At 38.5% G+C, this 25,199-nt stretch overlaps 1 protein-coding gene across 8 annotated transcripts in view; it reads right to left on the reverse strand.

Annotated features, from left to right (window-relative positions):
- The window catches only part of APOOL (apolipoprotein O like), a 105,524-nt gene that overhangs the window by 16,683 nt on the left and 63,642 nt on the right, over positions 1 to 25,199 (reverse strand). For all 8 annotated transcript variants that reach the window (XM_070066381.1, XM_070066377.1, XM_070066378.1 and 5 more), the window contains 4 exons: positions 23,806 to 23,925; positions 20,893 to 20,947; positions 18,682 to 18,780; positions 14,191 to 14,282 (listed from right to left, as the gene is read on the reverse strand). In XM_070066381.1, coding sequence (XP_069922482.1) covers positions 14,191 to 14,282; positions 18,682 to 18,780; positions 20,893 to 20,947; positions 23,806 to 23,925 — 366 coding nt within the window. The remainder of the gene's footprint in view (positions 1 to 14,190; positions 14,283 to 18,681; positions 18,781 to 20,892; positions 20,948 to 23,805; positions 23,926 to 25,199) is intronic.

Genomic DNA, 25,199 nt, shown 5'->3' on the forward strand with positions numbered 1-25,199 from the left:
AAATACATGGAAATGAAACAACCTATTACTGAATAATCAATGGACTGAGGAAGAAATCAAGGAGGAAATTAAAAAAAAAAAACCTTGCAATGAATGTAAAGCTACTTTTAGAAAAAAACATGGGAAAACACTTCAGTACATCAGAATAGGAGAGCACTTTTTAAATCAGACCCCAAAATCACAATAAATAAAAGCAAAAATAGATAAATGGGATTTCATTAAACTAAAGAGCTTTTATACAGCAGAATAAATGATGAACAGAATTAATAGACAGTCTAAGAAATTGGGAAAATTGGGGTCAGTGTTGCAGCGAAACAGATAAAGCTAGTCTGTGTTGCTGGCCTCCCATATGGGTGCTGGTTTGAGTCCTGGCTGTTCTACTTCTGATCCTGCTTCCTGCTAAAGCACCTGGGAAAGCAGTGGCAGATAACTCAAGTGCTTGTTCCCCTGCCACCCACGTGGGAGACCTAGAAGAAGCTTCTGGTTCCTAGCTTCATCCTGGCCCAGCCCCGGCTGTGATGGCCATTTAGGGAGTGAACCAGCAGACAGATCTCTATCTGTCTCACCTTCTCTCTCTGTAACTCTTTCAAATAAATAAATAAATCTTAAAAAAGAGAAAACTAATTGCAAGCTATATTCCTGACAAGGAGTTAATATCCAGAACAGATTAAAAAAAAAACTCAAATAACTCAATAGCAATAAACAACAAATAATCCAGTTTTTAAAAAAAGACGATCATTCTAAACAGATACTTCTCAAAGGAAGACATATAAATGACAAACCGGTACATGAAACAATGTTCAATATCACTAATCATTTGGGAAATAAAAATCAAAACCACAACATCACCTCACTCCAGTAAGATTGGCTGTTATCAAAATGATAAAAGATAACAAGTGTTGAGGAAGATAAGAAGAAAAGGGAACTCTTCGTTGGTAAGAATACAAATTAGTACAGCCATGGTAGAAAATACTATGGAGGTTCCTCAAAAAAATAAAAATAGTTCTGCCATATGATCCAGCAATCTTACCACTGGGTAAATATCCAAGGGAAAATAAATCCATCTATAGAAGAGAAATCTGCACACTCATGTCTATCAAAGCATTATTAACAATAGCCAAGAAAGGGAAAGAACTTAATTGTCCATTTACCAATGGATAAAGAAAATGCGGTACAAATACACATTAGGAATATTATTCAAGTTATTAAAAAGGATGAAATCTTGAGGCTGGCACTGTGACATAGAAGGCTACGCTTCTGCCTGCAGTGCCAGCATTCCATATGGGCACTGGTTCATGTCCCAGCTGCTCCTCTTCTGATCGAGCTCTCTGCTAATGGTCTGGGAAAGCAGTAGGAGATGGTCCAAGTGCTTGGGCCCCTGCACCCACATGGGAGATCCAGAAGAAGTTCTTGGCTCTTGGCTCCTAGCTCCTGGCTCTGGATCAGCCCAGCTCTGGCCTGTTGTGGCCAACTGAGGAGTGAACCAGTGGATGGAAGACCTTTCTCTCTGTCTTTCCCTCTCTGTAACACTATCTTTCAAATAAGTAAATAAAATCTTTTAAAAAAAAGAAATCTTGTCATTTGTAACATGAGTGAAAGTGGAGTTCATTATGGTAAATGAAATAAGCCAAGCACAAAAAGACAATCACAAGATCTCCCTTGTTTGTGAAATTTTAAAAAAAGGTGATCCCAGAAGTTAAAAACATAATGGTGGCTAAGAGAGGCTATGAGGGGAAAGGTTGATTGATGGGTACGTGGTTATAGCCATATAGAAGTAGTTCGGGGTTCTACTGCACAGTAGCGTGATGATGTATAGTATATTTCTCTATTCTAAAACAAATGAACGAACTAGGAGTAAGCACCGTGGTGCAGCAGGTTAAGCTGCACCTTGGGACAGCACTTTGAAATGCTGGTTCAAGTCCTGGCTACTCTGCTTCCAATGTAGCTTCCTGCTAATGCACCTGGGACATGAACTGGCGTTCATATGGCATGCTGGAGCCACAGGCAAAGGCTTAGTTTACTATGCCACAGTGCCAGCCCCCAGACTATTTTACTTTAAAAATCCTTTCCCATCTCAACATAACATAAACATTTCATTTTTCTCCTTCTCATACTTTTAATTTGATGATTAAATTGTTTTCAGAGTCCTCAAAGATGGCGGAATACAGAGGGAACACACTGATAGTCCGGGAAAAGAGAGTTTAATAAAAGTGGAGATACTGTAGTTTCAGGGAAGAGTTAGGGAAAAAAACTGCAGAGAAACTCTTCTGGAAATAGTGGGACACGGTGGACCTGTGTGGAGGGCAAGGGTGCCCATGGCTCGGAACCCCAGCAGCCAAGTCTATGCACCAGTGCTGGAAAGGGAGGTGAGGCGAAACCTCAGTAGCCGGAGACGCTGGTGGAAGTGGCAGGAAGAGTCTAGAGGGAACGAGGCTTGAAGCCCCATGGGGGAAAGTTCACCAGGCTAACTAGAGGAGAGAAAAAACATAAATAAATAAAAGGGACCGGTATAGACACGATTCTCTCTCTCCATTCACCTTACAAAGGCAAGCAAGACAAAGAGAAGGCGCCATTTTGGACATACATAAAAGCTGCGCCTGCTATCAGCCAAGCAGAAAAACCTGACTCTGGTGGAAAGAAAAAACAGGAGGTTAGGACCTAGTGAATGTGTGGAGCTAATGAACTGACACTGTGAAAAAAAAAAAAAGGTTGTGTGAGAGAACTCATGGAGTACCTGAGATGTGAGTACGCTCGGGAGAGTACACAAACTTGGTAACCTTTGCAACCCAGTGGGAGACTGCAGGGGAATTTGAGCTTACACTGAGGAATGCACAGATCCTTTGTGTGGTCCTTGCGACAGAGCAGACGAATTATTATACCCACAGGGGCCAGAGCTCAGACACTGACTGACTTCAACACCACTCAGCTCTGTGGAATTACTTCCCTTCTGAATAAAAAAAAAGAGAGAGAGAGAGCAAGAGAGAGAAGATTACCCACACCTAACTTGGGTGTGTCACCTTTGGCACACCCTTAACCCTGAAGAACCCAACAGAGCTCGCTGACCACACCCATCGCAAGCCTCTAAGGATGCATCAAAAGCAGACAGTCCACTTAATCTAGAATCATAGTATAACAAGAAAAGCCACCACAGCGAGGAAAAAAAAAAAAGAAGAAACCAAAGACTATCTCCACAATGCCAAGCAACAAACGCAGAAACTGAGGAAATAAAAACAAGGAAGACATTATGATACCCCCAAAACAACAAGACACCCCAATTCAAGATTATGAAGATGATGAGATAGAAGAAATGCAAGGTATGGGTTTCAAAAAATTTATGATAAGAACATCAAGAAGTTCTCAAAAACAAATTCTTGAACTACAAAAATCCTTACTGGACAAGATAGAAAATCTCTCTCATGAAAATGAAATATTAAGGAGGAATCTAACTGAAATGAAGAAACTAACAGAACGTGAAACTGTCACAGTGAAGAGAAATCATAATGAAATGAAGAATTAAATAGATCAAATGACAAATACATTAGAGAGCCTTAAAAACAGAATGAGTGAAGCAGAAGAGAGAATATTGGACTTAGAAGACAGAGAACAGGAAAGTATACAGCAAACCAAAGAAAAGAAGAGGAACTCAGAAATCTAAAAAATATTGTCGGGAATCTTCAGGATACTATTAAAAAAACCAACATTTGGGTTCTAGGAGTTCCTGAAGGCATGGAGAGGGAGAAAGGATTAGAAGGCCTTTGTAGTGAGATACTAGCAGAAAATTTCCCGGGTTTGGAGAAGGACAGAGACACCCTAGTACAGGAAGCTTATATAACCCCTAATAAACATGACCAAAAGAGATCCTAACCATGACACATTGTAATCAAACTCACCACAGTGAAACAGAAAGAAAAGATTCTAAAATGTGCAAGAGAGAAACGTCAGATTACTCTCAGAGGATCCCCAATTAGACTCACAGCTGACTTCTCAACAGAAACCCTAAAGGATAGGAGGGAATGGTGAGATACAGCCCAGGTACTAAGAGAGAAAAACTGCCAGCCCAGAATATTATATCCTGCAAAGCTCTCATTTGTGAATGAAGGTGAAATAAAGACCTTTCATAGCAAACAGAAATTGAAAGAATTTGTTGCCATTCGTCCAGCCCTGCAAAAGATGCTTAAAGATGTGTTACACCCAGAAACACAGAAAAACAGAAACACGGCCATCAATATGAAAGAGGGTAAAGGAAGAAAACCTCCCAGTAAAAGATCACAAGAGGCTGGTGCAGCAGCTCACTAGGCTAATCCTCTGCCTGCAGCGCTGCCATCCCGGGATCTATTCCTGGTAGGAGCACTGGATTCTGTCCCGGTTACTCCTCTTCCAGTCCAGCTCTCTGCTGTGGCCCAGGAGGGCAGTGGAGGATGGCCCAAGTGCTTGGGCCCTGCATCCGCATGGGAGACCAGGAGTAAGCACCTGGCTCCTGGTGTCAGATGGGCACAGCATGCCAGCCATAGCGGCCATTTTGGGGGTGAACCAACAGAAGGAAGGAAGACCTTTCTCTCTGTCTCTCTCTAACTCTGCCTGTTAAAAAATAATTTAAAAAAAGATCACATGAAGCTCAAGGCACATATTAGAAAATATCTTTGGGAAAATGGCAGGGCAAAGTTACTACTTATCAATAGTCACACTGAACGTTAATGGCTGCAACTCTCAAGTTAAAAGACACAGACGAACTGAAGCAATTAAGGAACAAAATCCATCTATTTGCTGCTTACAAGAAACAGATCTTTCCAACAAAGTTGCATGAAGACTGAAAGTGAAAGGTTGAAAAAAGATATTTCATGCCAACAAAAACCAAAAAAAAGCTGGTGTAGCCATATTAATATCAGACAAAATAAACTAACACAAATACTGTTAAAAGAGACAAAGAAGGGCACTATATAATGATTAAGGGTTCAATTCAACAGGAAGATGTAACTATTATAAATGTATACGCACCTAATTACAGGGTACCGGTTTATTTAAAAAATATGTTAAGGAACTTAAAGGGAGACTTAGACTCCAATAGTACTGGGGGACTTCAATACCCCACTCTCAGAAATAGATCAACCAGACAGAAGTTCAACAAGGAAACAGCAGATTTAATCGACACTGTAGCCCAAAGGGATCGAACAGATATCTACAGACCTTTCAATCCTACATTTAAAGAATTTACATTCTTCTCATCAGCGCATGGAACCTACTCTAGGATTGACCACATACTAGGCCATAAAGCAAGTCTCAGGAAATTCAAAATAATTAGAATCATACCACACAGCTTCTCAGACCACAGTGGAATGAAGTTGGAAATTAGCAACTCAGGAAACCCTAGAGCATATGCAAACACATGGAGACTGAACAACATGCTCCTGAATGAACACTGGGTCATAGGAGAAATCAAAAGCTTTCAGAAAGTATATGAGGATAACAACACAACATATCAAAGCTTATGTAATACAGCAAAAGCAGTGTTAAGAGGAAAGGTTATACCTATAGGTGCCTACATCAAGAAATTGGAAAGGCACCAAATACATGAGCTTTCAATGCATCTCAAGGATCTAGAAAATCTGCAGCAAACCAGACCCAAAACTAGTAGGAGAAGAGAAATAATTAAAATCAGAGAAGAAATCAACAGGATTGAATCCCCCCCCAAAAAAAAAAAATTACAAAAGATCAGCCAAAGGAAGAGCTGTTTTTTTTGAAAAATAAACAAAATTGACACACCATTGACCCAACTAACGAAAAAAAGGATGAGAAAAGACCCAAATCAATAAAATCAGAGATGAAAAAGGAAACGTAACAACAGACACAACAGAAATAAAAAGAATCATCAGAAATTACTACAAGGACTTGTATGCCAGCAAACAGGGAAATCTATCAGAAATGGATAGATTCCTGAACACATGCAATCTACCTAAATTGAACCAGGAATACATAGAAAACCTAAACAGACCCATAACTGAGACAGAAATTGAAACAGTAATAAAGGCCCTCCCAACAAAGAAAAGCCCAGGACCAGATGGATTCACTGCTGAATTCTACCAGAAATTTAAAGAAGAATTAACTCCAATTCTTCTCAAACTATTCAGAACAATCGAAAAAGAGGGAATCCTCCCAAATTCTTTCTATGAAGCCAGCATCACCTTAATCTCTAAGCAAGAGAAAGATACAGCATTGAAAGAGAATTACAGACCAATATCCATGATGAACATAGATGTAAAAATCCTGAATAAAATTCTGGCCAGTAGAATGCAACAACACATCAGAAAGATCATCCACCCAGACCAAGTGGCATTTCCCCTGGTATGCAGGGATGCTTCAACGTTCGCAAATCAATCTATGTGATACACCACATTAACAAACTGCAGAAGAAAAAACATGATTATCTCAATAGATGTAGAGAAAGCGTTCAATAAAATAGAACACCCTTTCATGATGAAAACTCTAAGCAAATTGGGTATAGAAGGAACATTCTTCAATAAAATCAAAGCAATTTATGAAAAACCCACGACCATCAACCTATTGAATGGGGAAAAGTTGGAAGCATTTCCACTGAGATCTGCTACCTGACAGGGATGCCCACTCTCACCACTGCTATTCAATATAGTTCTGAAGTTTTAGCCACAGCCATTAGGCAAGAAAAAGTAATTAAAGGGATACAAATTGGGAAGGAAGAAGTCAAACTATCTCTCTTTACAGATATGATTCTTTATTTAGGGAATCCAAAGAACTCTACTAAGGGACTATTGGAACTCATAGAAGAGTTTGGCAAAGTAGCAGGATATAAAATCAATGCACAAAAATCAACAGCCTTTGTATGCACAGGCAATGCCACGGCTGAGAAAGAACTGCTAAGATCAATCCCATTCACAATAGCCACAAAAACAATCAAATACCTTGGAATAAACTTAACTAAAGATGTAAAAGATTTCTATGATGAGAATTACAAAATCTTAAAGAAAGAAATAGAAGAGAATACCAAAAACTGGAAAAAAACTTCCATGCTCATGGATTGAAAGAATCAGTATCATCAAAATGTCCATTCTCCCAAAAGCAATTTATAGATTCAATGTGATACCAATCAACAATATCAGATTTCAGGACATACTACAGGGCAGTTGTAATCACAACAGCATGGTACTGGTACAGAAACAGATGGATAGACCAATGGAACAGAATAGAAACACCAGAAATCGATCCAAACATCTACAGCCAACTTATATTTGATCAAGGATCTAAAAGGAATAACTGGAGTAAGGACAGTCGATTCAATAAATGGTGCTGGGAAAACTGAATTTCCACGTGTAGAAGCATGAACCAAGACCCCTACCTTATACATTACACACAAATCCACTCAACATGGATTAAAGATCTAAATCTACAACCTGACACCATCAAATCATCAGAGAACATTGGAGAAACCCTGCAAGGTATAGGTACCAGCAAAGACTTCTTGGAAAAGACCCCGGAGGCACAGGCAGTCAAAGCCAAAATTAACAATTGGGATTGATAAGTTTCTGTACAGTAAAAGAAATAGGAAGGTGAAGAAGCAACTGACAGAATGGGAAAAAATATTTCAAACTATGCAACAGATAAAGGGATAATATAACCAGAATCTACAAAGAGATCAAAAAACTCCACAACATCAAAACAAACAACCCACTTAAGAGATGGGCCAAGGACCTCAGTAAAAATTTTTCAAAAGAGGAAATCCAAATGGTCAACAGACACATGAAAAAATGCTCAGGATCACTAGCCATCAGGGAAATGCAAATCAAAACCACAATGAGGTTTCACCTCACCCCACTTAGAATGGCTCACATATAGAAATCTACTAACAACAGATGCTTGTGAGGATGTGGGGAAAAAGGGACACTAACGCACTATTGGTGGGAATGCAAACTGGTGAAGCCACTATGGGAGTCAGTCTGGAGATTCCTCAGAAATCTGAATATAACCCTACCATTCAACCCAGCCATCCCACTCCTTAGAATTTACCCAAAGGAAATTAAATTAGTAAACAAAACCTGTCTGCACCTTAATGTTTATTGCAGCTCAATTCACAATAGCTAAGACCTGGAATCAACCTAAATGCTCATCAACAGTAGACTGGATAAAGAAATAATGGGACATGTACTCTATAGAATACTATATAGCAGTCAACAACAATGAAACCCGGTCATTTGCAGCAAGATGGAGGAATCTGGAACACATTATGCTGAGTGAACTAAGTCAGTCCCAAAGGGACAAATATCATATGTTCTCCCTGATCGGTGACAACTAACTGAGCACCAAAAAGGAAACCTGTTGAAGTGAAATGGACACTATGAGAAACAGTGACTTGATCAGCCCTTGTCCGGACTGTTGATGAACAATTTAATACTTTAAGCCTTTTAGTATATTTTTTTTGTTCTACTTAATACTATTGGTTGAACTCTGTAACTAACACAAAATTATTCTTAGGTGTTTAAATTTAACTGAAAAGTGATCTCTGTTAAATATAAGAGTGGGAATAAGAGAGGGAGGAGATGTACAATTTGGGACATGCTCAAACTAACTTGCCCCAAATGGTAGAGTTAGAAATGTGCCAGGGGATTCCAATTCAATCCCATCAAGGTGGCATGTACCAATGCCATCTCACTAGTCCAAGTGATCAGTTTCAGTTCACAATTGATCATAATGATAGGATTAAGAGTCAAAGGGATCACGTAAACAAGAATAGTGTCTGCTAATACTAACTGATAGAATAAAACAGGGAGAGAACGATCTAGCATGGGAAACAGGATACACTGCAGACTCATAGAATGGCAGATGTCCTAAACAGCACTCTGGCCTCAGAATCAGCACTTAAGGCATTCGGATCTGGCTGAAGAGCCCATGAGAGTATTTTAGGCATGGGAAGCCAAGACACTCTGGCAAAAACAAACAAACAAACAAACAAAACCTAAATGAAAGATCTCCGTGAGTGAGAACCCAGTGGAATCAACGGGCCATCAAAGGAGGAGGTACCTTTCTCTGAAGGGAGGAGAGAACTTCCACTTTGACTATGACCTTGTCTAAATTAGATCGAAGTCGGCGAACTCAAAAGGCTTCCATAGCCTTGGCAACTCATGACAAGAGCCTAGGGTGATTACTGATGACATTAACAAGAGTGTCAATTTGTTAAGTCAACAACAGGAGTCACTGTGCACTTACTCCTCATGTAGGATCTCTGTCCTTATGTGCTGTACAGTGTGAATTAATGCTATAACTAGTACTCAAACAGTATTTTACACATTGTATTTCTGTGTGGGTGCAAACTGTTGCAATCTTAATATATACTAAGTAGATCTTCTGTATATAAAGATAATTGAAAATGAATCTTGATGTGAATGGAATGGGAGAGGGAGTGGGAGAGGGAGGGTTGTAGATCGGAGGGAAGTTATCGGAGGGGGAAAAGCCATTGTAATCCATAAGCTGTACTTTGGAAGTTTATATTTATTTAATAAAAGTTAAAAAATTCTTTTTTCCACCCAGGATTTATTTTATAATAGGAAAGGTATAAGCTATTTTCCTGTTGCTGGCATTGTGGCACAGCAGATTAAGCCGCTGCCTGTGGTGCTTGCATCCCATAAGGGCACTGGTTAGAGTCCTGGCTGCTCTGTTTCTGATCCAGCTTCCTATTAATAAATATGAGAAAACAGCGGAGGATAGCCCAAGTGTTTGGGCCCCTGCCACCCACAAGGGAGACCTGGATGAAGCTTCAGGTTCCTGGCTTTGGCCTGTCCCTGTCCCCACCTTTGTGAGCCATTTCCTTACAAAATATACATGTACAGTGGCTGGTGTTGTGGCATGGCAGGTTAAGCTGCCACTTGTGATGATGCCATCCTATATGGGCACCAGTTTGTGCCCTAGCTGCTCCACTTCTGATCCAGCTCCCAGCTAATGTACCTGGAAAAGCAGCATAGGATGGCCCTAGTTTTTGGGCCCAGCACCCATGTGGAGACCAAGACAAAGTTTCTGGCTCCTAGCTGCTGGCTTCTGCCTGGCCTATCCCTGATTGTTGGGGCTATCTGGGGGTTGAACCAGTGGATGAAAGATCTCTCTCTCTTAGTCTCTCCCTCTGTCTCTCTCTGTAACTCTGCCTTTCAAATAAATAAATAAATCTTTGAAAAAAGTTATTTAAAAATATATACATACAGTACAAAAACTCATGACATCCATTTAAGAGACTTCTCCGATTAACCAAAGATTTTTTAAAATTTTATGAAAAATGATGCTCATAGAATGCTGAATATTCATCATTATTAGGCATTCTCCCATATGCTGAAGTATTTATACTGTCTTTCACAAGTTAACCTGTCTTCTTACCAAAAGTAACTGCTTTTTTTCCAATTCTCGACATCAGTTTTGCTTGTAACTAAATAGCTTAAACATAAAATAAAAAATATAATTATTGTTTCTAGAAAAATTAAGTTACAAGCTTTGTAAAGAATCAAAAGTTAATGCTTAAAGAAATAATTGCTGTGTAATTAGAGATGAGCAATAAAATTGTAAAATGCTGGGAGAAATTCAAAAATCCAAAGATTATTCTTTATTAAGTATTCATGCTATTTAAAAAAATCTAAATAGGAAATAATCGAAGATATATCACAATTATGGTTTATTGTGAGAAATATTAGTCTTCCTAGCAGGGGACCAATATTCAAAGAAAAGATAAATACAGAAAAATGAAAAGCTATTTATTTTAGTTTGAAACAAAATTTGTATGTTTTTAAATATGTATGCATGTATATATATATATATATAGTATAACTTCCTACTTTAATATTTTCAATTAATTGTTATCTATTAGTCCTTAAAATGTCAAATAAGATGGGTTCCATGAATACACAATTTTTCATACAGTTTTAGATGGGGGGGGCGACCACAGATTCTTTGTAGTCCATCATGGATCTCAAGTTAAGAAACTATGTTCTCAGGGCCAGCACTGGGGTGCAAGCATCCCATATGGGCACTAGTTAAGAGTCCTGGCTGCTCCACTTCTGATGCAACTCCTTGCTAATGGCTAGGGAAAGCAGAGGAAGATGGCCCAAAATCTTGGGGCCCTGCACTCACGTGGGAATACCAGAAGCAGCTTCTGGCTCCTGGCTTCAGATTGGCCCAAATATTACATATGATACTGTTATAGTCAAAAGAAAAGCAAGGTTTTCTTTTTTGTAAGATTTGTTTTATGTATTTGAAAGACAGAGTTACAAAGAAAGAGACAAAGAGACAAAGAGAGAGAGAGAGAGAGAGAGAGAGAGAGAGAGAGGTCTTCCATCTGCTGGTTCATTCCCCAAATGACCGCAATGGCCGGAGCTGAGCTGATCTGAAATCAGGAGCCAGGAGATTCTTCCAGGTCTCCCATGCAGGTGCAGGGGCCCAAGGACTCAGGCCATCATGTACTGCTTTCCCAGGCCATAGCAGAGAGCTGGATCAGAAGTGGAGCAGCCAGGACTCGAACCAGCGCCCATATGGGATCCCAGAGCCAGAGGCCGTGCTTTAACCCACTGCACCACAGTGCTGGCCCCATAAGGTTTTCAACACTAGGAATTTAGCAATTATTGTTTATCCTAGAAGAGGTTTCTAAAATTACTACAGAAATTTTCACTTGAAATTCAACAATCTTTGGTTTTCTTATGTTAAATTAAAATTTAATATTTTATTTTGAAAAATAAAAAGATGCATATGATGATCTCATTCTCTCTTATTTATTCGTCCATTTTTCTACCTATACATATGAATAGAAACATGTCCACATAGAGCATTCTAGGAAATACTGACAATGACATTTTGATGGATGAAAGCATTTTGGGTGTGGGTGGTTAGTTGCTTTTTGTTTCCCTAAACTTTTTTTTTTAAAGATTTATTTATTTATTTGAAAGAGTTGCACAGAGAGAGAAGGAGAGGCAGAGAGAGAGAGAGAGAGGTCTTCCATCCAGTGATTCACTCTCAAATTGACCGCAATGGGTGGAGCTGCGCCAATCCGAAGCCAGGAGCCAGGAACCTCCTCCAGGTCTCCCACATGGGTGCAGGGGCACAAGGACTTGGGCCATCTTTTACTGCTTTCCCAGGCCATAGCGAGAACTGGATCGGAAGTGCAGCTGCTGGACTCGAACTGATGCCCATATGGGATGCTGGCACTGCAAGCAGCGGCTTTACCCGCTACACAACACAGTGCCAGCCCCTCCCAAAACTTTTCTATAATACTTATTTCAGGGGAATGGCACTGTGTCCTAGCAGGGAAAGCTGCCACCTGCATTGCCGGTATCCCATATGGGTACCGGTTTGAGTCCCAGCTGCCCTACTTCCAAACCAGCTCTCTGCTGTGGCCTGGGAAAGCAGTACAAGATGGCCCAAGTGCTTGGGCCCCGGCAACTGCGTGGGAGACCTGGAAGAAGCTCCTGGCTCCTGGCTTTGGATTGGCACAGCTCTGGCCATTGTAGCCATCTGGGGAGTGAACCAGCAGATGGAAGACCTCTCTCTCTCTCTCCGCCTGTCCTTTTCTGTGTAACTCTTTCAAATAAATAATTAATCTTTAAAAAATACTTATTTCAGGATGAGTAGGTATCATCTTTGTAAAAGATAAATAAATAGAAAAGTTATTATACTAATAAAAAAAAAAAAGTTGATGGGGCCAGCACCGTGGCATAGCGGGCAAAGCCGCCGCCTGCAGCGCTGGCATCCCATATGGGTGCCAGTTCGAGTCCCAGCTGTTCCACTTGCGATCCAGCTCTCTGCTGTGGCCTGAGAAAGCAGTACAAGATGGTCCACGTCCTTGGGCCCCTGCACCCACATGGAAGACCGAAGCTCTTGGCTCCGGATCGGCACAGCTCCAGCCATTGCAGCCATCTGGCAAGTGAACCAGCAGACGGAAGACCTCTCTCTCTCTCTCTCTGCCTCTCCTTCCTTCTCTATGTAACTCTTTCAATAAACAAATAAATATTTAAAAAAAGAGAAAGAAAAAAGTTGAATGGGTGGTATCATCACCCCCTAGGAAGAGTAATAATGCACAGGGAAGCAAGAAGTCAAATTCAGCCCTGGGCAAGTCAGTCACTGAAACTTCTCTGGATCACACTGTCCTAATTACTAAATGAGAAAACATGGAAGTGAATTAAATCAGCATAAAGTTTTCTTTCAGCACTAACATTTTATTAATTTAAATGGCTAATTCCTATGCAAATTCTTAGGAAAGAGTTTAAATTAGTTTATCATTTTATCCTTCAATTATCTCAAGTATAACTAGATTTAATGAGTATTGTTCTCTTCCTTTGTTATAAGGTTTATAGCTTGATCACATAACACACTATATAGTACACTATATCCTTGACATTCTCAAAATAATGAATAGGCAGTTTTAGCTACATCAATAATTAAAGAGATACAGTAATGAGAATACAAGTACAGAAAGCCGTTCTGGTAACACTCCATACTGCTTTGAGTGTGAGAAGAAAATGTTAAATGTTGATAATTAAGGGAAAAAGGAAAAGGGGGAAAAAACTGCGTATCTCGAAGCTCTCCTCAATCTGAATATGTGTTAAAATACTGACAAAACTGTTCAAGTCATTAAGAGAATCTGGATTTGTAGGTAAGCTCACAAGAAAATGACAAAACAACTATAATAAGCATTTATGGAAGGTGTTTCTTTATTGCAGGTGGTTTCCAAATTGAGTTTGTATTTGTGTGCACATTTTCTTTTACCTTTAGAAGGCACTGTAATGTATCAATTGGGTGTTTCTTACATTATGTTAATTCGCTGAACTGAACAGCTGCCAGCAAATGTAATTTTCTGTTAATTAAAAAATTGAATTTTATATAGCTCAACAATGGAGCAGTATTTCTCCCCATAAATTCTAATTCAGTGTCTCTGAACTTAATCCTCAAATCTGCATTTATGTTGCTGAATTATATTTAAACAAATTCATCCTATTTATTTGTGATGATTAGGTAATTAAGTATGGTATTTACCATGTGGAGATGCTAATGTGATTGTGCCAGCATAAGAAATAATAATACCACCAACTATATGCCTCTGAAAATTAAATGTTGCAGGTGCTGCATGACATTTAAATATTGTCACACTGAGAGTTTAAACAAATACTGAAATGTTGCTATAATACAGACAGAACTTACCTTTGCAATTATTACTGACTGAACTGGATAGCAAACAGTTGCTCCTAAAGTGGTCAGTCCCAGTGGATAAGCAATTTTCTTAAACCTAGAACCTTATAAAATTCAAGCAAACTATTAAATTCCAAACAGATGCCACTAGAGACTTGATGTTCTTACATAGTAAGGCTTATCTTTGCTCCCCTTTTAAGCCATTACCCTGTAAATTACTCTTTAGGTAATAATACCAATCAAGATAATAACTAAAATGCCCTTAAGAATCTTAATTCAATTAATACCCCTTAGCTGTCATGTCCAATTTAATAAAAGTGTTCTTAATCTAATACTGATAATTACCTACACAAAAAGAATTGATGATTTTCTTCTTTTTTACAGCTAGGTATTTTTTTCATGTCTAGGAAATTCAAAATTGTAACCACAATTTTTTTAATTATTAAAAAAAAAGTATGGTAGTACAGAAAATTAACCAACTACTGTTCTTGTAATATAATGTTAAGGTGAAATGGACTGTCTTTTACATGTCCTTTTTTGATTAAGTACTTAGGAAGGTGAATGACCCAACTAACTAATTACCTAAGGAATTTGAAAAGCATATAACTCCTTCATGTCGCCGATTTAGAATAATGAAGTAATAATAACTGCCAAGTAAGGTGACAACGTAATGCATTCTAAAAGTTCCCAAACTAAGCACCTATGAGTCATTTTCATCTTTTTTTGACAGCAAAATCATTTCCAAAAAAATTTTCCAAATAGAATCCTACTAGGATCTTCAGTATATAAAACCTGTTGGGGCCAGCAATGTGGCGTAGCCGGTAAAGCTGCTGCCTGAAGTGCTAGCATCTCATATGGGTGCTGGTTCGAGTCCCAATGCTCCACTTCCAATCCAGCTCTCTGCTGTGATCTGGGAAAGCAGTGGAGGATGGCCCAAGTGCTTGAGTCCCTGCACCCACATGGGAGACCCAGAAGAAGCTCCTGGCTCCTGGCTTCAGATTGGTGCAGCTCCAGCCATTGCGGTGATTGGGGAGTGAACCAGTGGATGGAAGAGCTTTCTCTCTTTGCCTCTCCTTCTCTCTTTGTGTAATTCTTTCAAATAAATAAATAAATCTTTAAAAAAAACTATTAACATGCAGCTTCTCTGATTAACTTAGGGTAGAAAGCTCAGTATTAAGCCCTGTTTATGTGGCTTTTCCATTATTCCCCTATCACCATTAAACACTTCCATGGAACACTATGCTCTCCAAGAGAGTTGGAAATCCAGTCCTAGCTTAGTTCCACCAGGCTGTTGGTTCAAAATATCTTAAACGTATCTTAATGTTCAAAGTATCTTAAATGCTTGTCTGGGTGACCTGGTCTCTGTAAATACAACCTCAGCAATTAAATGATGGCTTTTTGAACTGGGATAAGAACTTTTATTATCTGGAACAGCTTTTACAATGCCTACCTTTAAAAGGAATTTGCCATTTAGGCAAGGTTAAAACAAGAACTATTTCTCTGTCTGGCCTAATTATTTATGAGGCTCCGCTGTGGAGCCACGCAGAGGGAGTTAGGCAGGCTGGTTTAACCTCTAGTTTAGCTTTCCTTCAGATTTATACTGTTCTTTGTGGTATGGGGAAAGGGTCTAGGTTTATTAAAACATATCCTAAGTTACACTTTACTCTAGTGCTGCTCACTATTATCCTACTATCTATAATTTGGTTCTTGATTTTACAGTACTAATATCTCCTGATGTAGGTTCCCTTGACTTAACTAAACTGTGCTGCTCCTATACTTGGTAGGTGGCAGTTTTCTCTTCATGTTGTACTTATCCTCTAATTGATAGGAAAAGCTAGTTTGCAAGAAAATAAACTCCATTTGAGTTCAACAGTCTTACTAGCAATAATTAGGGAAGGACTCTAGACAAAGCCAGTTACAAGCTATGTACTCTGTACTATTAAATCAGCAAGTGATTTCCTTTCTCAGGATCTCTATCCATAGTATAACAGGGATAGATGAAACTAACAGCTTTCAAACTTTTTAGTCATGATTTATATTACAGAATAAATGTTATGAAGGTCTTCAAAAAATTAATGGAAAATGCACATTATCTTTTAATGCATTTTTCCCTCAAACTTTCTGAAGCCTCTACATACCTTATAACCTATAACACATACGGGGCCAAGGCTGTGGCGCAGTGGGTAAAGCCACCGCCTGCAGTGCCGGCATCCGATATGGGCGCCAGTTCAAATCCTGACTGCTCCACTTCCAATCCAGCTCTCTGCTATGGCGTGGGAAAGCAGTAGAAGATGGCCCAAGTCCTTGGGCCCCACGCACCCATGTGGGAGACCCAGAAAAAACTCCTGGCTCCTGGCTTTGGATTGGCGCAGCTCTAGCCATTGTGGCCATCTGGGAAGTAAAACAGCAGATGGAAGACCTCTCTCTCTCTCTCTCTCTCCCCCTCCCTCCCTCCCTCCCTCTCTGACTTTCCTTCTCTTTCTGTGTAACTCTGACTTTCAAATAAATAAATCATTTAAAAAAAAACTATAACATATACACACTCTTCTAAAACATTACCCTTGTAATGTGGTTTTTGTTGACTCCTTGCTTTCCTTCTAGACATCTGGAATTTTGGTACATGTCACATAGACTATGTGATCAGCTTTCATGGAAACGTTAGTCACTCAGCTCTAATGAGCTTACCTCATTGACAATATCTCACTCACACTGTCACAACTCAATACTCGAAGAATTAAGCACATTCAATGTGACTCCACTAGACAGGACTCTTGAAAGTTTGTACTTGGTTTCCTCTAAACTTTGCCCTATGTGCCTTCTCCCTTTACTAATTTTACTTAGTATCCATTCACTGTAATAAATATTAGCAACGAGCATCACTACCTGTTGAACCCTTGGAGGTTTCTAAGCTAACCATCAAAACAGAGAGTGTCTTGGGGACCCTCCACACAGTGCTATAGTAAGAAAGAAGGGTAAAGTTGGTAAAGACACAGGGTACAAAGAGGCAAAGGGACCAAAAATATCAAGCCTCATGCTGAATGAGCATACTGAACTGAACTGTCTCCTTTAACAAACTCCATTCCAAGCTGGCTAATGTCAGTTTTCACTAACTTGGTCACAGTGAGACCAAGAGAGAAATCAAATTTTATCTAACACATCAGCATCTTTGTCTCAAATTCTCAATATAGCCCCTGGAATATGGGGGGGGGGGGGAGGGTCATGACTAAGAAGAGAGAATTGGTTTGAGTGTACAGTATACACATTCAGATTGACATAAAACTCTCAAGGACTTTTGGTAGTTAGAGACTCTTAAGTTCTTTAAAAAATAAAGTTATGAAGACAAAATGGTAAATAATATTTTGAACCAGAATAACTATATATTTTAAAAATGTTATTTTATAATTATCATACTATAAGTGCTTGCAGTTCTACCCATTTTAAAATGAGTATAGTTATAACATCATACAACTACCACTTGCAATCAGGACATAGAATAGTTACATCATTTCTAAAAAATATCTCATAGTATCCATTTGTAATTGCACCTCTTCACTCCAAAAGCTGAGGCATAACTAAACTGTTCTGTTGTTTTGTCTAGAATGTTATCTAAATACAGTCATATACAGAGTGGTTTTTTTTTTCACTCAGATTCATCAAGATTGTGCATGTATCAAGAGCAGTATTCCTTCATATGGATGTGTTAGTCCAGCTTTGGGTGAATATGAATAGAGCTACCATAAACATGTGCATACTGGTTTTTCATTTCCCCAGGGAGCGAAATTGCTAGGTTTTATGGTACAATGTGTATTTAACTGTATGAAAAACTATCAAACTATTTTTCAGAATGGCTGTCTAATTTTACATTCTCACCTGTAATATGTGAGAGTTTCAGCTGCTCTCCATTTTTGTATGGTCAGTCATTTTAATTTAAGACATTCTACTAAGTCTGTCATGGTATCTCACTATGATTTTCATCTGTATTTTTCTAATGATTAACGACACTGAAAACATAATGCCTATATAAAAGTAGACACAGCATACTAGAAAATCTAAAAAAATTTCAGTGCCTGCATAGTGGCACAGCAGGTTAAGCCACAACCTGTAACACAGGCATCCCATATGAGCAGCAATCCAATCCAGCTCCCTTGTAATGCACCTAGAAAAGCAGGGGCAGATGGTGCAAGTGCTAGAGCCCTTGCCACCCATGTGGGAGATCCAGATGGAGTTCCAGGCACTAGGCTTCAGCCTAACCCAGGAACAGCTGTTGTGGTCATTTGGGAGTGAACTAGTGAACGGCAAATCAATCTCTCACGCGCGGGCTCACTCGCTCTCACTCGCTCTCACTCGCTCTGTCTCTCCTGTCTTTCAAATAAATAAATAACTCTTTAAAAATTTAATAATTTTCATGATCACTTATACTAATAATATACAATGAGATTTTTTTGATGACTGTAAAATTTAGAAATGGCATCAAAAGGGTGAATATAGCTTTTAAAACACTACCTTTTCTTGCTGAAATCACGCCTGCCAATCCTGAAGCTGTAATCACTCCAATTTTCGGAAGAAAATCTCGAGGAGGATTCTTCACATATACATATGCATCTCAAGAAATCAATTTAAAATTAACATAAATGACTGATTACAATTGGGCATTCAGTATAGGTATAATGCAGAAAAGTTGAAGAGATTTATTAATAGTGGATGGTTTAAGTACTTCAAAAGAGCAATACAAAATTATGATTATGAGTCACAACCTAAAAAGCTAGCCACAATGTTTTCTTATTACAAAATAAAATTGTCCTTCTATGGTTGATTTAAATAATATTTGTTTTCTTAATTATATAGATGATTACAACACTTTAAAGAAATATATGATCCTAGAAGGTACATCTCAGTATGGATGAGTATAAGGCAAATTTCTTACTGTTTATGTAATACAGACCTATAATAAACATGCATCTGCCCTTATCTGTTCAAACACTGGTAGGATTCAGTAAGAACTCAGATACTTTACTAAGGATCGTTGAACAATAGTTTAGGGATACGCACAACCACTAGCAACTTGACTGGCCCTGTTCTAAAATAACCTCACAGCAGCCACCGCTCAGGGTAAAAATCAAAGATTAAAATGAGATGGGAGAGGCCGGCGCTGTGGCAAAGCAGGTTAACGCCCTGGCCTGAAGCACCGGCATCCCATATGAGTGCCAGTTTGAGTCCTGGCTGCTCCTCTTCCATTCCAGCTCTCTGCTATGGCCTGGGATAGCAGTAGAAGATGGCCCAAGTCCTTGGGCCCCTGCACCTGCATGGGAGACCTGGAAGAAGCTCCTGGCTCCTGGCTTCAGATTGGCGCAGCTCCGGCCATTGCAGCCATCTGGGGAGTGAACCATCAGATGCAAGATCTCTCTCTCTCTCTCTCTGACTTTCAAATAAATAAATAAGTAAATATTTTAAAAAATGAGATGGGAACTAGAACAAAAAGCAGGTGAAGAGTGGGCAACAGTCCAGATGCCTTGGCTTTTTATATATTTAATTGTTTTTGATTTCAAAAATATGTTTTTTATCATACTTGATTATTCAACAGCAAAAACCTATTCAATCATATTCTTCAAGATGAATGAGGGCTATAATTTTGAATTAATTCCTAATACATTAAATAATGATAATGCAAACACAGATCATCAACCTCATAGAGACATTTCAAATTTTAGCTGATCTTTCTGTTCCCCGTATGTGTCTATTTTGACAACGGGCACAGGCCAAGCATATTAGGAATCTATACCTATTGCCAAATGCTACTAATAAGCTACAGTCAAATATAATTGCTTTCCAGTATCAGCTTAAATATTCCATAGTGGCTGCTATAAAATTTCCTAGCAATTAATATCAAAGCACTATATACTCCAATAACAAATAGCACTAACTAATCAGCAACAGACAAATTTTTTGATTTATGAGTATATAATATGGATTCTGCAGCTAAAACAGAGCTTTCCATATAGGCACTGCCATTTACTAGCTATATGATCTTGGTAACCTACTTTAATCTTTTAAAGTTTAGTTTCCTAATATGTAAAATGGAAATAATCATAATATCAGCACAGAATTCTGACAAAATTATTTAGATAAATTATGTATAGTACTGCCTTAGCATATAATCACTGTTAAATAAATGGTACATACTATTTCTGGTATTATCAATAATATTGGTATTATCAATAATATTCATATATTATCAACAAACTATAATACAGGGTATCTCCTAAGTTGGTAAAAGCAAGATAATGGAAAACAGACCACGTTTCGTTTTTATTTCTCACATTTAAACATTCTGACTTAAAGACACAACAGGGGGCCAGCATTGTGGTGCAGAGGGTTAAACCACCTCCTGTAACACCAGCATCCCATACACGTGCCGCTTCACATCCTGGCTGCTCCAATCCTGGTCCAGCTCCCTGCTGATACACCTGGGAAAGTAGTGGAAGATGGCCCAAGTTCTTGGATGCCTGCATCCATGTGGGAGACATGAAAGTAGCTTCTACTCCTGGCTTCAGCCTGGCCGAGCCCTGGCTGTTGCAGCCATCTGGGGAGTGAACCAGTAGATGGAAGATCTCTCTCCCCCTGTCTCTCCCTCCTCTCTATAATCCTGCCTTTCAAACAAATAAAATAAATCTTTATAAATAGAACATTTCTAATTATGGATGTTCATTCACTCACCTTTTCCAAATTGCACTGTATCTGTTATCCCATTTTTCACGAAGACATAAACTCCCTAAGGAAAAAAAAAAAAAAAAGGAGAGAGGAAAAAAGACATCTACATATTTGAAGTGGTTCAAAATTAGGTAAAATAGCCTACATCTCTAAGCTGACTTAGCATTACACCCAAATCTAAATAAATCCCATTTATTCACTATGAGGATACTTGCTACTTGCTTAACAGCTTTTGTTCACTTCTTGCTTTTCATTCTGTTTAACATGGATAGCATGTTTACTCTTTTGCTCCTATAAGTGGGTAATATCTATAAATTAATCCGAACATCTTAAAGAAAAGATATTGAAGAAATATAAAAGATTTTATCATGTTCTTTTATAATAGCCTAGAAAAATTAGTGGAATTTAAATATAGCATGAAAGAAGGTATATTGAAGTAATAACTGATTAATAAAGAGGCAACAGCAACAACATAATGATTTGAGGAGAAAACAGAAACAAAAACAAAAAAGGCCTAAAGGAAAAGAGCGTCAACTCCTCACTTTTTTTTTTTTACTGTGCATTAGAATGAGAAAAAAATATAAATTTGACATTCATCACAGGATAGAAATCATCCTAAACAGACTAGTGTTCATCTTGCCTTTAAAAAGGAACATAAATTTTCTTTAAATCAAGATTATCTCACCCCATTGGAAGTATTAAAGCTTTAAAAAATATTTTAATGCAAAAAAGATTATTATAAATACTTATTGAAGGATAAACATTATTTCACTTATATCAGAAGAAAAATGAAATCACAAAATGATTCACCCACAGTCATACTGTACTCTACTGAAGGAAGCAGAAAAGACAATCTAAACATATAGTCTTTGTCTAAACTAGCTGCTATGAAACAATGGGATAAAAATGAGAACAAAAGAGAATTTCAAAGCAGGGAAAATAAAAATTGTATAGATAGAAAGGAAATAAGTTACTGCTATTGAGACATCTTGGTCTAGTAATTCTGTCTTAGGTAGTTTAATGGTGGTATGAGATACACAGGAACAATCTGTTCATCCTAGTTTACAGCTGCATAAATCAACACAGATCCCCATTACCACTGAGCTACTTCTCTTACGGACTGTCTCTAGATGATAATTTCACCTTCTAAGTTAAAATACCTATTGACAAGTTGGTTGGGAATCATTTAACAATTAAGAAAAAAGCTACCACTTTGGGAAACTTTTTCTTAGCAGCTGTATTTAGGAATTCATTTTTACCACTGGGGGTCACTGCTACCTAAATTCCAAAAGACTTCTGAGTAGAAGTATGAATCGAAAGTGCCCTACATGATTCTAAGTTTAATGTAGAATGTAGACAAAGATAATTTTCAGAGAATAAGTTACGTTTTTAGGGGAAAATCAGAAGGGGAAAGTTGTTTATATTGAAGATGAAACCTGTTTCAGCATATTAACAGAATAAAATGTTCTTTTAGTATTAAATTGTGTGATAGTTACACCAGCAATTTAAAGATATCTCGGGAACAATTTCCTCACTGAAGACAAATTTGAGAACTCTATGGAAAATTAGGCCTCAGGAGACTAGAGTCTGAGTCATCTAGCTATTGGCATGTAGCCTGAGGGGCATGATTCAGACCATAATTACTTAAGATATTTCCTTCAGAGATCGAACTATCAGAAGTGTCTAGTACAAGCAGTACCATTAGAAGCATATGACAAGTACAAATTTCCAAAAATAACACCACGAATTCATCAGATGTTCGAAATATCATTTGGAATGACCACAATTCATCGATTTGATATTTAACTTAATGATATATTATTTTTCATAAGCTCATTAGAATTTCCTTTTTAAAACAAATGGATTAAAAACTAAAGAAAAAAACCACAAGCGTCCACAAGCAGATAGGTTGTATAGGTTGTATTTGAGGAAAAGTTATGTGGTTAATATGTCAGTATGATGAAAACACTGGTAGCAACATTATCATTATAATTCTGGCAATGGAGATGCTGATGCTAACATATCTGCTTAGGTAATGATAATGAAACATCAGTGTTGTATCAGTTTATTCCATCATTCTACTACTAGGTAATGCTACTTGAAGGCTAAGCATTAAAATGAGGTGAGTTTTACTTTACCCAGTAGCTGACTGTAGTCAGAATGGTCTCAAGAACTAAACACAACAAGTGAGTAACATTTTGCTCTGCCAAATAAGGAACAATTCAGAATTAATTTCTGAACTTCACGTAAAAGGGAAGCAATATTTTGTACATGTTAGGTGGTAAAAATTCTTGCTGAACTACTTTAATCTATACGGGAGTGGTATAAAAGTTTAAATATGGCTACAAATTCTTTACTATTACTCTTACTGAAAAATGAAATCCAATCCCCCTCTTTTTAAAACTTGGTTGGGGTTAGCCATGGTGACTTGATTTAACAAAAGAATGTTGTAGAGGTGAATTTACTGGACATCTGAAGATAGGTAAGAAGCTTGGGAAATTCTGCCCACTGCTTGTAACACTATATTTAGGAGCCCTAAACTGTCCATGTAAGTTATCGAACTACCTTTAGCCAACCTGCTTGAGAGACAATGTGTAGGTGCTCTAGTCAACAATCTCAGCTGAGCACAGCCTTCTAGCCCCCTTGACAAGGTGCCAGAGATGTGAATGAACTGCCTTGGAGTTTCTAGATCAGCCCGTTTACCAGATAAACAGCACTGAATGACCTCTATTAACATTACATGCAACAGAAGAATTGCTTCTCTGAACTCTGAGCAAACTCCTGACCCACAAAATCATGAGACATAATAGTTGTTATTTTAAGCCACTAACTTTTGGGGTCATTTTCACACACCAACAGGTACAATTAAGTTATGATTAATGAACAATTCATCAGAAACCTGACACAGAATTGACTTACCTTGCACCAGCCAACATAACGACCAACTCTCTTACGAATGGATGCAAAACCCATTTGTAAATGACCAGGCTGCTCGTCAATATATTTGGATCGGAGAGGTGGTGCAGCATATATGGGGAGCTAGAAGCAAAAAAAATGAGAATAATGAAAGTCAGGGTAGTGGTTTATTTCTAAATGTAATGGGGTGAGAAGATAAGGGATTCTTTTTTTTTTTTAATTACTTATTTTTAAAGGCAGAGTTACAGAGCCAGAAGGAGAGACAAACACAGAGAGAAAGCTCTTCCATTTGCTGGTTCACTCCACAGAATACTACAACAACCAATGCTAGGGAAGGCTGAAGCTAGGAGCCTGGAGCTTCACTTGGTTGGGTCTCCCACATGGGTTGCAGGGGCCCAAGCACATGGGCCATGTCCCATTGATCATCAGCAGGAAGCTGGATCAGAAATTTAGCAACCAGGACACAAACTATCACCCAAATGGACGTAGACATCATAAGTGTTGGCTTTACCAGCTACACTACAACACTGTCCCCAAGGGATTTTGTTTTGTTTTTCCTTTACATTGGGCGGCCGCTACATGGTTATTCATCATCATCATCATTATTATTGATCGTATACTAAATAACAGAATTTTCATTCTACTCAATAATTAAAAGCAAATATAAATATAAAAGAGTATCGAAATTTTAACCAGAAAAACTTTTCCTTTAAAAAAAATGAAAAATTAAGGGCAGGCATTTGGAATAGCAGTTAAGACATTTTAGATTCCCGCATCCTATATAAGAATGCCTGGAAGTCCCAGTTCCACTCTCGATTCCAGCTTCCTGCTAACTGTACACCTTGGGAAGCACCAGTTACTGGCTCAAGTATTTTGGTCCCTGCTACTCAAGGGAGAGACTGTGACTAAGCTCCTGGCTACATCCTGGCACAGCCCCAGTTATGGTAGGCATCTGAGGAATAAACCAGTAGGTGGTAGTGTGCGTGCGCTCTTACTGTCTCTCTCTCTCTCTCCTAAATATTTTTTAAAAGAAAGCAATTTTGGGGGCTTCCATGATGGCGGAATAGGGAGGGAGCTTAATGCTCTAGTCTAGGAGAAGGTAGTTGAAAAAAAATAGAGTGTATTCTCAGGGAAGTTAGGGAGAACATAGCAGAAGAAACTACGCAAATTAGAGGGACATAGTGGACCTATGTGGAGGGTGTGGATGCCCATAACTCAGGACCCCAGCAGCCAAGAGCTTCCACACCAGCACTGGAGAGTGAGATGAGACCATATTGCAATAGCCCAAGCCAGAGGCTATAAGGCTGCAGGAAGAGCCTAGAGGGAACCAGGCTTGGAGCCCCATGTAGGATAGTGTACTTGCCAAACTAGAGGAGGAAAAAAAAAAAGGAGGGGCA

Source organism: Oryctolagus cuniculus, chromosome X, assembly GCF_964237555.1.
Source record: "Oryctolagus cuniculus chromosome X, mOryCun1.1, whole genome shotgun sequence".
Taxonomy (NCBI): Eukaryota; Metazoa; Chordata; class Mammalia; order Lagomorpha; family Leporidae; genus Oryctolagus; species Oryctolagus cuniculus.